This window comes from Pituophis catenifer, unplaced genomic scaffold (genome assembly GCF_029215685.1).
Source record: "Pituophis catenifer annectens isolate HBS135680 unplaced genomic scaffold, rPitCat1.0.hap2 SCAF_7, whole genome shotgun sequence".
Classification (NCBI taxonomy): Eukaryota; Metazoa; Chordata; class Lepidosauria; order Squamata; family Colubridae; genus Pituophis; species Pituophis catenifer.
This window is the reverse complement of record NW_027256887.1, coordinates 1,415,092-1,430,929: the sequence shown is the minus strand read 5'-3', so window position 1 is coordinate 1,430,929 and position 15,838 is coordinate 1,415,092. Positions and strand designations below refer to the sequence as shown.

Below are 15,838 nucleotides of genomic sequence, written 5' to 3'. Positions count from 1 at the left end.
GCTGCTCCCTCCCCGTCAGGGGAGATCTTCTCCAGCTGCCAGCTTTTGGTAGAGACTGCAGAGTTGCTGAGGTTTGGGAATCTCGGCCCCGGGAGTAGGTGGCACTTCAAAATCCGAAGAGCTCTGAGAGTCAACCGTTTGGACCTCTGGACTGCTTGTCCTGACCTCTGGCCTCCCTTCTGGCTCGGTCCTCTCCTCTATTGGTTCACTTTGATTGGGAGCTGCCCCTGCGCCCCAACCTCTGCCTCCGCCTTCCAAGGGAACGTGCTCTGCGGAAGAGGCACCCCGATCTAAAGCTTGCCAGCTGCTTGGCAAGTCCGTTTTTTTCTCTCCTGCAGGGAGATGAGGTAGGCAGGCGGCCATCCTTTCAGTCCTTCCCTTGGAAGGGCTGAACTCCATGAAATTCCTTCGCTCCTGGGAGGAAACGAGGACAGTGTCGGCTTGGCTGTCCCAGCCTTGGCTGCCCTGTTCAGAGATGTGGGTGGACTGAGAGGAATCCTGAGAAGAGATGTGAGTCGAGTCGCTCAGATCCTCATCGTTGAAGGGGCCACCGGGAGAAGGCGTCTCGGTTGAGCCTGTGCAAGGCAGGTGGCCCTCGTGGTCAGAGGTCTCGGGGTCTTCTGAAGGACGTCTAAAGAAACTCTCCCACGTTGGCACTTCCGAGTTAGCTTGCGGTTGGTCTTCATTGGGCTTCCCGGGACTTGTTGAACCCACAAGATTGTCGGGGGGCTGCAAATCTTCAACCAAGTCTGTCCCTGGTGATGGAGTTCCAGGAAGAGCCGTCTCCTTCTCAGCTTGTTCTTCCTCCTCCTCTTCCTCTTCCTCCTCCTCCTCACCATTCGATTCTTCGCACTCCACAAAATCAACCTGCAAAGAGGTAGGCACCAGAGAGGCCTTACAACCGTGGTCTTCTTCGCGATTTGGGGGAAGCGGCTTGCTCTCCCCGGGGCCGATCTCTGGCAGTTGTTTTGGAATCTTGCAATTTGTGGGAATCAGTCCAGAGTCAAAGAGATCGTCGTCGTCACTACCACCATCTGTCCAAAAAAACCCAAAATATTTAGAGATTAACAGAGTCGGAAGGGACCTTGGAGGTCATCTACTCCAACCCCCCACCCAAGCAGGAGACTCTACACCATTTCTAACAAATAAATGGCAGTCCAATCTTTTCTTGAAAGCTTCCAGGGATGAAGCTTCCACAACTTCTGGTGGCAAGCTGTTCCGTGGATTAATGGTTCTCACTGTCAGAAAATTTCTCCTCATTTCTAGGTTGAATCTCTCCTTGTTCAGTTTCCATCCATTATTCCTTGTCTGGCCTTCGGGTGCCTTGGAAAATAGCTTGACCCCCTTCCTCCCCTCTGTGGCAGCCCCTCAAATATTAGAAGACTGCTATCCTGTCTCCCCTGGTCCTTCTCTTCACTAGACTAGCCAGGCCCAGTTCCTGCAACCCTTCATCGCATGTTTTAGCCTCCAGTCCCCTCATCATCCTGGTTGCTCTTCTCTGCACTCTTTCTGGAGTCTCAACAGCATACACACACACACACACACAATCCTTTTCAGGCAGAGAACCATCTTGGTTACTCAAAAACCCTCATTCAGGCATGCTGATTTTCTGCACGGAGGGAATTTTCGAGTGGGCTGTTTTCTATATTCAGCAGCTTTCAATGATTTTGGCCCAGTTGTTATCTCAGCCTAAACCCATCACACAGGGGAAAAAACCCCTGGAAGATGAAGGACCAGGTGGGCGCTTTGAAGGTGAGGCCAAAAATCAAATTAACAAAATGTCTGTGTAGATTCTCCATCATCCAGGTCACAGTTGTCCCAAAGGTGCCTTTTTTTCAAGAGGCAACTGGACTTTCTGCTTTTTCTTTGAAGACTTTTCACTTCTCATCTAAGGAGCTTCTTGGATGAGAAGCGAAAAATCTTCAAAGAAAAAGCAGAAAGTCCAGTTGAAAAAGCACCTTTGGGACAAATTAACCAAAGATTACATCAAGACCAGTGTTTTAAAGATGTGTGGACGTCAGTTCCCAGAATTCCCTAACCAACGTAGCTTTGGCTGGGGAATTCTGGGGTCTTGCAGACCACACACGTCTTAAAATAGCCAAGGATGAAAGACCACATCAAACCGCAAGGGGAAACATCGGGCACATATTATCACATGTGCTGGACGAGTGCAAAGGCAAAAAAGTACTGGATGAAAATACATACAAGGTTAGGAAAAATGTTAAAGCAACACATAGATTATAAGCCAGAAATATTTTGTTAGGCATAGTACCGGAAACATATGATAAAGGGAATATATACTTAATATTGCATGTCTTAACAGCAGCAAGAACTGTATATGCATGGCACTGGAAAAACAAGGAACCACCCATGGAAGAAGATTTAATTAAAAAAAATACTAGATTGTGCAGAAATGGATAGGCTGACAGTAAAGATAAAAGATAAAGAATACTTTCAAATGTGGAACTTATTTTATCAATGGTTGATCAACAGAAGTAGAAATTGGAAAAATACTATTATATATGTCTTATGTTTAGTATATTATTATATTGTATACAATTAGATAAATTGATCCAGACAATACGCTGTTCGTAAAGCACTTATGTATGTTAAGGAAAAATATATAACTGTTAAAAGAAAAATGGCAAGGGGAAAGAAGGTTGATCTTTTCAACTTACTGGTGTCCAGAAGCTCCAAGGGTCTCGGTCTCTTCAGCAGGCCGAGAGGTTTATAAATTGGCCGGTTATTTGGCCTGTACTTCCTGCAGAAAGGCTTCAGGCTGAGGAGGGGAAAGAACGGCCCAACTTTACAAAGTGATTATTAAAATCTTACAAGGGGAGAAAAACACCAAATACTGAACAGGAAACGAATCATTTACTTAATTTTAGAGAAATTTAAAAGTGAACAGAATCAAATTTAGACTGTCATCCGGATGCTCCAATTTTGGAATCCAGCATTTGGTTAGGAAACCGCTACCCTTACATTAAAAGATGGCAAGCCCTTATCAAAATAGTTTTTGATAAAAGTAACCAATGGAGGGGGGACGTGGTGGCACAGTGGCTAAGACGCTGAGCTTGTTGATCGAAAGGTCGGCAGTTCAGAGGTTTGAATCCCGAGTGCCGCGTAACGGGGTGAGCTCCCGTGACTTGTCCCAGCTTCTGCCAACCTAGCAGTTCAAAAGCAGGTAAAAAATGCAAGTGGAAAAATAGGGACCACCTTTGGTGCGAACATAACAGTGTTCCATGTGCCTTTGGCGTTGAGTCATGCCGGCCACATGACCACGGAGACGTCTTCGGACAGCGCTGGCTCTTTGGCTTTGAAACGGAGGTGAGCACCGCCCCCTAGAGTTGGGAACGACTAGCACATATGTGCGAGGGGAACCTTTACCTTTACCTGATGGAAAAGTTTAATAAAAGACGGCTTGATGTGGATTCCATTACAGGTAGCCTTTCACTTAACAGCGGTTACAGAACCTGGTTGTAAGTTGTGATGGCCATAAAACGAATCGGTCACATGACCGACTTGGCGTTGTCTTTTTTTTTTTTTGCAGTGGCCGTTAAGCGAACACAGCAGTCGTAAACCGAAACGACGGTTTGCTGTTGGTGCAGTTTGGTGGAAAACGAAGTAAAAACTGGTTTTCAGAAAAACCATCATAAAGTGACCGTCGGACATGGCAAATGGACACAAACGTGGCCCGGTGGCCGAGCCCCCAAAATCTGATCACACAACTATGGGGAGAGGCAGCCATCACTGGAACTTCAAAATTCAGGTTGTGAGTAGCTTCCCAGGAAATTCGCTGTAATTTTGAACAGTTGCTAGCTGACCAGGTTGCAAACTGAACACTTTATTTGTATTATGGAGGGGGGGGGGAAATTAAAGACAGAACACTCACTTTTCTTCCACTTTGTCCTTGGCTGACCCCATTGGAATCACGTTGGGGTAGACATTCACCGGGCAAATGTAGCTCAAGAAATCTTGGATCTAGAATAGAGGATTGAGGGGAAAAAAAGGAGCCATTGATAATATTTAATGCCTCGCCTTTATTTCTTGTACTTATGATTTGCAACGACTTTAAGAAGTACGGAGGGACTAAGAACAGTTTGTTTAGTGACCGTTTCTAAGTTACAATGGCACTGAAAAATGTGACTCTCTTTCACATTTAGGACCTTGGCAGCCTCCCCGTGGTCACGTGATCAAAATTCGGGAGCTTGGCAGCTGGTTTCATAGTTACGACGGTTGTATCCCAGGGTCACATCATCCCCTTCTTTGACCTTCTGACAAGCAAAGTCAACCAAGCTATTAACTTAAGAACTGCAGGGATTCGCTGAATAACCGTGGCAAGAAATGGTCATAAATGGAGCACAGCTCACTTAACAGATGTCTCACTTAACAACAGAAATGTTGGGCTCAATTGTGGCCGTAAACCGAGGACTACCTGTAATTCATAACATGCACACAATGATTTTTCATAAGGTGAGATGAGTCGCTCGTAAGTCCAACAAATCAATAAAATCTTTGCCAATGGTGACTGTGTTGTAGGGGGAACGCAATTTAACAAAAGGGCAACTACGTACCTCGCAATAAGAAGAGTGAAACGAGAAGCAAGCTCTGTAGGAACTCATTCCGGCCCTAAACACAAGGCATAAATTTAAATTCGTTTCCTCTGCTGTTGATCAAAACAAGATTAAAAGCATGCTCTTTTTTTGCAGCCATCTTCCTTAGTCCCGTGTCCTTCCCGGAGGAACGTGGTGTCCTCTTGAGGACCATAATAATTGAACAGACATCTGGAAGACTAGAGATGTTCTTCTAAAACTTCAATCTTCTAAAGGAATCTTAGTCAATTTGTGACCTTCCGAAGTGAAAGGAATTTGATTCTGGGTGAAAAACAGTCTTCTAAACAAGCTTAATCTTGAATATGATCCGGCACTTTTAACAAGAAGATGCAAGGATGAACCATAAAAAATATTCCTCACTTGCCTGTATCTTTTAAACCTTTTATCAAGCAATTTTTTTAGTTCGTTTTCTCTAAATGAATAATATAAAGAATAATCCTTATACAAGTAGTTAGGAAAAAAAACCCCTAAAAGTATCAATGAGAGATAGGGATAAACTGCTAATTTTGTGGAGTCCGTGGTGCTTTCTGAGCTGGGTGCTTTTCTTCCGGACATCTCATTACCCAAGTAGGGAACATCATCAGTGCTAGAAGGGAGTGGTGTTTGCATCTTCTATGCATCTTGCATCCTTGCATCTTCTTGTTAAAAGTGCTGGATCATATTCAAGATTAAGCTTGTTTAGAAGACTGTTTTTCACCCAGAATCAAATTCCTTTCACTTCGGAAGGTCACAAATTGACTAAGATTCCTTTATGATGTTCCCTAGTTGGGTCACGAAATGTCTGTAAGAAAACCACCAAGCACAGAGAGCACCAAGGATCCACAGTTCTCCTCCTCCTTTTTCCCTTCCTCCTCCTTCTCTTTCCTCCTTCCTTCTAGCACTGATGATGTTACCTAGATGGGTCACGAAATGTCTGCAAGAAAACCACCAAGCTCAGAGAGCACCAAGGACCTCACAGTTCAACCCCGAGCTGCCAATATTCTCTTTGAATGCTAATTTTGGGAAATTAAAACATACGCTGCCCTCACCTCATGATCACATTGCTTTTCCGTGTCCTCTCTCCAAACCACATGGTGGATGGCTTGACACTGATAACACGCAACTCGTGTCCGTTCTGGGAAGTCATTCCACAGGGCAGTCTGTTCCCGCGGTACATTTCGTAATCCTAATGGACAGATAACACCTCGTCAGATCGTGGCTAAAAGTCTACGGAGATTCTCAATCATCCAGGTCCTGGTTATCCCAAAAGTGGTATTTTTTTTTTTTCTTCCCAAGAGGCAACTGGACTTTATGGGGGTTTTTTTTTGAAGACGTTTTGCTTCTCATCCAAGAAGCTTCTTCAGCTCTGACTGGATGGTGGGGAACGGAAGGATTTGTATTCCTTGCAGACCAAGCTGGTCATCTGCATCCTTTGAGAGGGTCATTGAGGCCACTTGGAGGTTTATCTGAGTGGTGCAAATGGATGTGGAGCCTTCTGGGCTGCAGGATGTTTCCAAAAGGCAACTGGACTTGTGTTTTTTTCTTTTTCGTTTGAAAACATTTCGCTTCTCATCTGAAGAAATTCTGAAGAAGCTCCTTGGATGAGAAGAGAAACGTCTTCAAAGAAAAAAACAAAGTCCATTTGCCTTTTGACACAAGCATCTTTGGGGATATTAGTACAATAGTGGCCTCAGGTCACTGTCAATGATTCTATACCGCATGGTTTTCATTTCATCATCTCCACCTTGTCTTCCACCAGAGGGAAGGCTTTAGTCAATTAGCAGGAAGGCAACCCTCATTTTTTAAAAAAAGAGATACATACCCTCGGATGGCGACATGCGTGAATCTGGGTACGCCGATTGGTGGTAACGTGGTAGAGAATTTCTGGCATGTTTTTAAACATGTCCAATTTGTTCACATGCACCTAGGACAGGAGAGTCATAAAAAAGGTACTTTAGGCAACTCGGAAAAGAGACAAGCGATAACACTAGCAATCATTTTTCAACAACATATTGGAAGAGAATTTCTTGGCTAATTGGTGGAGAATGTAGAATGTAATGTAGAATGAACTCTAGGTTACTAAATCAGCCATAACTTTGTTTTCATCCCGTGGATTAAAAAACAAAACAAAACAGAACCACCAAGCATCCTCACTGTGTTTGAAACGCGAGTGAGCCTGATCCAGACCGATCCGTAACCTGCCATCGCAAGGCAAAAGTTTGGTGCTCTCTGAGTTTGGTTGTTTTCTTGCAGGTGTTTAATTACCCAGCTAGGGAACATTGTGGCTGCTAGAGCTCTGGATAATGAAAGGTTTGCAAGAAAACATCCAGCCTCAGAGAGCACCAAAGATCCCAGTTCAAACCTGAGCAACAAATATTATCTCCTGTTGGTAAAATATTGTCAGCTTGAACACTTTGAGGGAAAAAACACCCAGGAAGCAAAACCAATTGCTAAGTAAAAAAATATTGAAATAGGACTGCTATGTTCGTATTCAACTTGTGAGTTGCAAGACTGCCTCTGACTGACCACAAGGGACAGAGTTTCCCACCCATGGCAACCTGAAGCCAAGAGTCCAGGTGGCAGAGTGCTTAGCATGAAGGATTGCAGGCTGACTCTGCCCACTGCCAGCAGTTCGATCCTCACTGGCTCAAGGTTGACTCAGCCTTCCGTCCTTCCGAGGCGGATAAAATGAGGACCCAGATTGTTGGGGGCAAGATGCCGCCTCAGTAAACCACTTAGAGAGGGCTGTAAAAGTACTATGAAGTGGTATATAAATCTAAGTGCTATGGCTAATCCTTATTCCCTCCCTCCCTCTCTTATTCCCTTTCTCATTCTCCTTCCTGGTGGCGCAGTGGTGAGAATGCAGCATTGCAGGCTGACTCTGCCAACGGCCAGCAGTTCAATCCTGACTAGCTCAAGGTTGATTCTGCCTACCATCCTTCTGAGGTTGGTAAAATGAGGACCCAGATGGTTGGGGGCATTTTGCTGACTCTGTAAAACCGCTGAGAAAGGGCTGTAGAGCAGTATGAAGCGGTATATAAGTCTAAGTAAATAAGTAAATGAAGGAGTCTTGGTGGCGCAGCAGACTAAAGTGCTGTTAAGTACCACTTAGCTGCCAGCTGCCTGCAATTAAAGTAAGTTCGAATCTCCCCAGGCTCAAGGTTGACTCAGCCTTCCATCCTTTCTAAGGTAGGTAAATTGAGGACCCAGATTGTGGGGGCAATAAGCTGACTTTGTATAAAAAAAAGAACACCGCTTACGGGGGGCCGAAAGCGCTACTAAGCAGGTATATACAAAAAGTAGGAAGGCTATTGCTTAACGCATTGTAAGCCGCCCTGAGTCTCCGGAGAAGGGCGGCATATAAATCGAACCAATAAATAAACAAGTGCGATTGCTATTAAGATCTGTGGATTTCCCCCCACAGCTGGTTTGGGAATTCTGGGAGTCGAAGTCTACATGTCTCCTGTTTAGAAAAGACTCAACCTAGGGACGCAGTCTTACCTTGATCCCAAGCTCTTCGCTGAGATTTGTGAATAAATACTCATATCCATAAGCCGCTTTGCAATTCAACCAGACCACGTGATAGGGACTCTGGACCACCCAGCTTCGGACTAATTCCATCAGCCCCTTCATACATTCTTCCTGATGTGAAAAAGAGTGCATACGATGGTTTCAACTTCAATGCAATGATACCACACGCTTGAGTTGAATTCTTTTATCCCCCCCCCTTGAATTAATGCAGATAAGCCCCATATGCCTGTTTTTCAATATGAAGTCACTTTACTACAAATGTTAAGCAAAATTTCCTTTGAAGTGAGCTTTATGACTAAGTGACGGTAAAAACTTTCTTTTAAAGCAGGGAAAAACAATCGGATTATCTATTGGGGCATTCCCAAATAATTAATAAGGAATAAGGAGTGTGGACAAGATGCAAGGATCCATCATCTAGAACAAAGGTCTACAAACTTGGCAGCTTTAAGACTTGTGGGCTTCAACTCCCAGAATTCTCCAGCCAGCATAGCTGAAGTCCACAAGTCTTAAAGCTGCCAAGTTTGAAGACCTCTGATCTAGAATAAAGCAAAATTGAGCTCTAATCGTAATTTAGACACTTCTTGCTTGCAATATTCGGCAATCTAACACAGGATAAGCCTGAATTAATTATGTTGCATTGGGAAGGTCTAAATTGGCTAGATGGCTGCCCAAATCATTAATTTGTATAGATGGGAACCGAATATTTGAATTGCAAAGAGTTTTAAGTGGAATTATCACAATCAGCAGCACGGCAAGCCAAACTGCACCACAAATAGGAAGATAGTTAAAATTTTATTGCTATCCCTGTTGGCTGCAACGAAATGCGTGCATGTAATTTCTTTCATAAGGTTCATACCTTTATGCTTCAAGGCACGCTTATTTTTATCTTCATTACTAGGGTGTGAAATGTATTCATTTACATATTATACACCATTAGCATTCAAGAGTGGAATGTTATCTTCTCATCTTACTTACCCGGCTTGGTATTTGATAATATTTGCGATCAAAGAACGTGGTGTCTAAATAGACACTCTGGATGTCCTTCACTCTGAAAAGAGAATGGCAGTATTGGTAGAGTAGTCCTTGACTTATGACCACAGTTGGGGTCCAGAATTTCTGTTGCAAAACAGGGCGGTTAAGTGAGTTGTGGCAGATCCGATGGCCATTTTTGCCACGGTTGTTAAGCGAATCGCAAATAGTCCTTAAACAGTCCTTCCCCCTATCGCAGTGTTTCTCAACCTTGGAAGCTTGAAGATGGGTGGACTTCAACTCCCAGAATTCCCCCAGCCAGCGCTGCTGGCTGGGGGATTCTGGGAGTTGAAGTCCACCCATCTTCAAGCTTCCAAGGTTGAGAAACACTGCCTTATTGGCTTTGCATGTTAGGAAGGTTGCAGATGGTAATCACATGACCCTGGGATCATGCATCTGAATTTTGGTCATGGGACCGTGGGAATGCCCGTTGTAAGTGTGAAGACTAGTCGTAAATCACTTTTTCTTCTTGTAATTCTGAATAGTCACTAAATGAATTGTTGTAAGTCTAGGAGTACCCATCTTGCATCTGACATAATTAGCTATACGTTAATTCGTAAGGTTTATGTCAGGATCTGGAATAGTGGTGTGGTGGCCTAGAGGTGGAGCTCTCGCCTCACAATCAGGAGGCTGTGGGTTCGATCCTAGGTAGAGGCAGGTATTTCTCTCTCTGGGCACACTGAGAATATGTCTGCTGAACAAAACTCTGCATTGGCGACAGGAAAGGTATCTGGCCACTAAAACACTCAGCTCCATTCAGTTTGCCCAGACTCCACCCCGATGCAAGGGATTCTGGGGTCTTTAAAAAGAGATGATGATGTCAGGATATGGAATATTATATTTGCTTTTACAAAATGATTTCTTGAGAAGGAAAAGCAGGACATTTATTTTCAAGCTTCTCTCGGCTGAGATGAGAATTGGAAGCCTCTTGGACTCTGGTTCAAGGACCCGGATCTCTATTAAGTAATTTTTTTTTTTTTGCAAGAACCAGGAAAGCCACTGAGAAAGAATTCTACCATAAAATGCAAACAAGCCCAGTTGATAGGAAAATCCATGGTCCATTTTCCCACGCCTTTCTCCCACCTGCACGATGCCACAGGTGGCAAACCCCATCGTGCTGGTGGGCGGGAGGGACAGTGGCCACTGATCCTTGTTATTGGAAGAGACCAGGCAAGGTAGATCAATTTTATTGTCACGTTTCTGCGTAAACAATGGCGCACATTAAAATGAAATTCCAATGACTCGGGTCTTTGCTTCTGACCTTGTCAGAACCGACCCTCTCGCTGATTACCGTATTTTTCGGAGTATAAGACACACTTTTTCCCCCTCCTAAAAGAGGCTGAAAATTTGGATGCGTCTTATACTCCGAATGTAGCCCTGCCCTCCCGCTGGCCTCCACGCGTCCTCTTCCTGGCTGCAGAGATTGCCACCAACAATGGCTTGTGTTTTGGGGCTCTGCGCGTTGTGTTTTCAGTCTCCAAACGCCCCCTTTGAGAGCCCTTCAAGGCTGTGGGGATCGCCAAAGCACATTGTGGATCGCCGCCCAAAAATGCGACTAGTTTGGAGGCTGAAAACGCGATGTGTGGTGCCCAAAATGACTACCGTAACAGCTGCTGCCTTCTCTTACCCCTTTCGCACTTCGCCTGCTTTAGTCACTGGAGTTCCCTCCGACAATCAGCTGTGCCTTTGAAACTGTTTTTTTAGCCCCAACCAGCCCCAACCTCAAAACCAGCGAGCGAACTAATGTGCTGAAGCTGACCAGGCTAAGGATGCTAGCCAGGTGAATAGCTGGTAGGCAGAATTTTTTTTCCCTATTTTCCTCCCCAAAAACTAAGCTGCGTCTTATACTCCGAAAAATACGGTATATACTGCGACTGTGTTTGCAGGGAGTGGCAAATAGATCCCTCAGCTTTGAAAATTCATCTACTCCTCTGCCAATCAATCAATCAATCAATCAATCAATAGCAAGTGCAGAGAAAGCCCAGAGGTGAATCACCCAAGTGTGCATAAGAGGCTTTTTGTTCCTCATATTATAGGACAGGAGGGAAGTAGCATCCTCCAAGCATCTTTCGCCAGCTAAGTTCAAGACATTCCAACATGCTAAAGAGTTGAACTCATTCCACCATATTGACCCCATGCATGTTACTGAGGCCCCAAAGCAGGGACAATACGCACCTTTTTCTTCATAGGCCTACTACGGGTGGTCCAAGAGGAAGAGCCAGGGACTTGCCTCACCTGCTTCCTGAATGCAGAAGTTCCATTCGGGCCACTTCTCCTCTGGCGAGTCGGAAATCCCCCGTGTACAAGACAGTCCCATTTTCCCCTTGGAAGAGAAACCTGATTGGAAACGGATTCTTTCATTATTCACATTCACATATGCTGCTAAACAACCCACGCCCTGTTGGGTTGTTGTTTCAGAGATATTTCCTCAGCTAAGCTGAGAAACAGAATGACCAAGGATGGGCAAAAAAGCAGTTAGAGCAGGACAACTTTTGACTTCCTGCTGTCTTCCCCATTGCATTTCCTTGTGGGAAGCTGATAGGCACTGTTGGAAATCTTTTCCTTCCTTCCTTCCTTTCCTTTTCATTCCCATTTTCTTCCCTCTCTTTTTCCTTCCTTCCTTCCCATTTTCTTCCCTCTCTTTTTCCTTCCTTCCTTCCTTTCCTCCCTCCTTCCCTTTTCATTCCTTTTCTTCCCTATCTTCCTTTTTCCTTCCTTCCTTCCCCATTTTCTTCCCTTCCTTCCTTCCCTTTTCCTTCCCATTTTCTTTCCTCCCTCCCTTCCCCTCCCTAATGGGGGTGAATTAAGCAATTACACTTTGATCCAAATGACATGTGAAAGAATTATGGCAAAAGAAAACAAAATACGCATTTCCATCATTGCTGTTCATTGTCTGATAGGAGAACAAAAAGCATACATAACTGATCCTGGGCAATGGCCGGCTGGCAGAAGTGTGACCTCTAGATCTTCTTTCTGGAAAGGAAAAGGTGAAAAAAGAGCTTCAAATTCATTGGATAACAGAAAGGATGGAAAACTCTTGATTTTTATACTAGTATCTGGTCCCCAATGACTGGCCACAGTTAACAGGAGGTACCTGCTTAGAATTATTTGCCCATTTGTCGAGTATGCAAAACAATTTGAAATCAAAAGTCTTCCAAACATCCCCTTCTGATCCAAATACAAGATAGTGTGAACTCTGAATTGTGGGATTTTTTTTTTTTTTATAGATTCCTTCTGTTGATGGTTGGAACAGCCGTAAGAAGCAGCAAAGGAACGATTTTGTCCTGTCTTGCATTTAAGATTTTCAATTGAATGGCTAGAAAAGGAATTATTTCTTATGGTCGGTCAGTCGGCAATCGACCTTTTGATCAACCTAAAAAAAGAGACTTAAGGCCTGGATTTCAATGGTTATGCCACCCTCCTGGCGTTCAACAACGTGGCTGCATTTGTGGCTGTTTTCAGTCCTGCATCACATCACTTGTGTTTTACGATGGGTTAGACATTCACATTAGAAAACTTTAAATACAGGCACATATTTTGATCAAAAAGATAAAGCACTGAGTTTCAAATGAGCGTCTCACCTCTCCTGATGTTTCCTCAATGAGAGAAATTTGAGTCGGTGTTTCAACTTCCAGGGTGACCTAAATCATAGAAACCACAACAGGCAGATCAACGCTGAGAAAGGAGATATATTTATGCAATTCCTAGTGTATTTTTAATACACTAGTATTTATAGGGACATGGTGGCTCAGTGGCTAAGACGCTAAGCTTGTCGATTGAAAGGTCGCCAGTCCAGCGGTTCGAATCCCTAGTGCTGCGTAAGGGGGTGAGCTCCCGTTACTTGTCCCAGCTTCTGCCAACCTAGCAGTTCGAAAGCACGTAAAAAATGCAAGTAGAAAAACAGGGACCGCCTTTGGTGGGAAGGTAACAGCGTTCCATGTGCCTTTGGCGTTGAGTCATGCCGACCACATGACCATGGAGACGTCTTCGGACAGCGCTGGCTCTTCGGCTTTGAAACGGAGATGAGCACCGCCCCCTAGAGTCGGGAACGACTAACACATATGTGCGAAGGGAACCTTTACCTTTTTAGTGTCTTTTTATGACAGGAAGAAGATGTAGGGGGGAACACGGATATGTGTGAAATGCCATGAATGTGAAAATGCAGCATTCTGGTTTGGTAAAAGAATGAACAGAGCAGATCTGCCTGATTAGCCAGGAAGTTTCCACTCTTATATTTGTTAATATCTTTATTATTTGCAATTATCTTTTCTCAATCATGCCTTTGAGCTCCTCGCCATATAATTCCCAATGCTCTATTTAAGAAAATTCAGCGCCAAAAAACCGCTTTTATTATTTTTACAAATAATTCAGGGCAGCGAATATATCCTAAACAGTTTCCTCCTCCTGCTTTCCCAACAACCACCCTGTTAGGCGGGTTGGGCTGAAAGAGACTGGTCCAAAGTCATCCAGATAGCTTTCATATCTAAGGTGGGACTAGAATTCCCAGTCTCCCACTTTCTAGCCTGGTGCCGTATCAACTTAACAATATTATTCTTACACTTTGGTATCTATTATTAATTACTAGAATTGATTATTGCCATTGTAGTGTTTATAGGTCGTAAAGAGGTACAAGAAATGGGTAACTCACAATGTAATTTTCCCAGAATGTGTATCGCGGGCTGGACAGTAGCAATTCTTTTGTCACAGGGGAGCAATACAGGCGGAGTTTCAAGCTTGTAAGATAGAAGCAAAACAAACAAACATACAATGCAATGTATATTTCAATTTTGGGAGCTGAAGTTCACACATCTTAAAAGTTGGGAAGATTGAGAATAATAGGAAACAATAATGGGAGACAGCTCCATTTCCTGCTGGTGAACAATTCAAAAGAACTGCATAAATGAAGAAGCATTTCTGTCTTCTTCCAGCATTCTGATCTCTTATCCAAGCTATTTATTTCATAAGGCATGGAAGCCAATGTCTTCCACAAGGGAAATTTGAGAATTGTGTGTAACTGCTAAGTACAGTATGTCAAATTCTGCAATGCAGGCCAGCAAGAATCTACTTCGATTACTTTTTATTTCAGTTAATATCGCTTCCTTTGTACAAAGGGGAAAAAATATAGAGATAAGAAAGATGGCAAGTGAAAGAAATGCTATTGCAATATGCTTTTCAAAGAAATTCGAAAAGAGGTGATTGCAATTTGGAAGCTCCTGTAAGATGCTGTGAAGTCTGTTATTCTAGCAAAATTTAAAAGAAACGGTTCTCTACCTGCATGCCAGCCGTCTTTTCATAGAAGGGGCTTTCAGGCCTTTCATGTGATCTAAATAAAAAACAACAACAACCTGGTATAAATTAAAATAGTCTCCATACAAATCATTAGAAAAGTATCACGTTAAATACATAAACAAGTTTTCCCCGTTTGTAAAATATCGATACCCAGACTGAAAAGGAGGCTTCAGCCTCTGCTGGGCCTTTTAGCAGCCTGTATGTATCTTTTTCTTTAAAATGATCTAAAATAGCCACCTGATCCTCTTTTGCGACCTTCCGATATACAAAACCAAAGGGGGAACCCCGTTCACTTAGCGACCGTGTTACTAACTTAACAACTTGCAGTGATTCACTTAACAACCGGGGCAGGGAAGGCCGTAAAACGGGGAAAAAAACTCGTGTCTCGCTTAGCAACATAAAATTTTGGGGTCCATTGTGGCCATAAGTGGAGGACCACCTGCATGGGCTCGTGTTGTGACCCTGCAAGGGTCAGACGCGAGTTAGCGACTGAACCAGAGCAAAAGAGGCAGCGCTGGGATCTCCTGGTGGTCTCCTTTCCCTCTCCTTTTCCCAGAACGCGCCCCCCACCGCCCCCGCTCACCCTTATGGCAGTGGGAGAGGAAGTAGGCGCGGGCGCGGAGGTTCTCCCGGTCGAAGCGGTCGATGGAGAGGTGGGGATACTCCCGCATCACCCCGCCGAAACTGCTCATGCTGCCGCTGCCGCCGCCGCCGCCGCCGCCACCCGCTCCTCTTCCGCTTCACACTTCCGCCAGGTTCTTCCCGCGGCCCTCTCATTGGCTGAAGCGGCGCCAATCACAGGGACTCCTTCCCCGGACGCATGCGTATATAGGAACTCGGAGGCGTGGCCCTACTCTCCTTGATCTTAAAAAGACAAGGAGACTCCGCCCAGCCGTCCGAGTTCCCATTTGCGCATGCGTCCGGGTGAGGCTTCTCTGTGATTGGCGCCGCCTCAGCCTATCACAGGAAGGCCTCACATATGCTGGGGGCGAGGGAGGGAATCTGTGACCTGCAGGGTCCTAGTGCGGCATGGTTTAGGGTAGCGAAGCTTTGATTGTCCTTGCATTAAATTGACTAAGTTGTATTTACTCTGAAAAATAGAGAAGCGGAAGGTTGCCACAACCTAAAGTGCGAAAGTACGAGACACAATTTCTATATGGAGCTTCCCTACTCTGAACCCCTCGCTGATAATGATCAATAATACTACGGCAGCGTGGATTGTTTTGGACTACGATTCCCAGAATTCCATCACGTCTGTCACGCTCGCTCGAGCTTCTGGGAACTGTATTTTTAGGACCTAGCGGCGAATAGAACCCGCTGATTGGTCCAAACAGACGAAGAGCCCGCCTTCGCAAAGATTGGTCCTCGCCGGCAGCTCCGATTGGCTCGGAGCCCTG

General features: G+C 44.6%; 1 protein-coding gene across 1 annotated transcript; it reads right to left on the bottom strand.

Annotated features, from left to right (window-relative positions):
* Positions 1 to 15,133, bottom strand: DCLRE1C (DNA cross-link repair 1C). The gene is made up of 14 exons (XM_070947010.1): positions 15,025 to 15,133; positions 14,424 to 14,475; positions 13,801 to 13,885; positions 12,734 to 12,793; positions 12,070 to 12,125; positions 11,388 to 11,489; positions 9,099 to 9,171; positions 8,094 to 8,234; positions 6,415 to 6,516; positions 5,642 to 5,778; positions 4,575 to 4,629; positions 3,893 to 3,981; positions 2,679 to 2,779; positions 1 to 1,034 (listed from the first exon to the last, which is right to left on the bottom strand). Exons 1-14 carry the CDS (start codon positions 15,131 to 15,133, stop codon positions 16 to 18), a joined length of 2,181 nt encoding a protein of 726 aa, XP_070803111.1. The 3' UTR covers positions 1 to 15.
* Between the last annotated feature and the right edge of the window lie 705 nt (positions 15,134 to 15,838).

Coding starts and splice junctions, on each gene's coding strand:
- DCLRE1C (XM_070947010.1), bottom strand. CDS start 15,133: ATGAGCAGTTTCGGCGGGGTGATGCGGGAGTATCCCCACCTCTCCATC. Junction 14,476..15,024: donor CCTCTCCCACTGCCATAAGG/GTGAGCGGGGGC, acceptor TTTTTTATTTAG/ATCACATGAAAGGCCTGAAA. Junction 9,172..11,387: donor CTTCTGCATTCAGGAAGCAG/GTGAGGCAAGTC, acceptor TTCTCTTTTCAG/AGTGAAGGACATCCAGAGTG.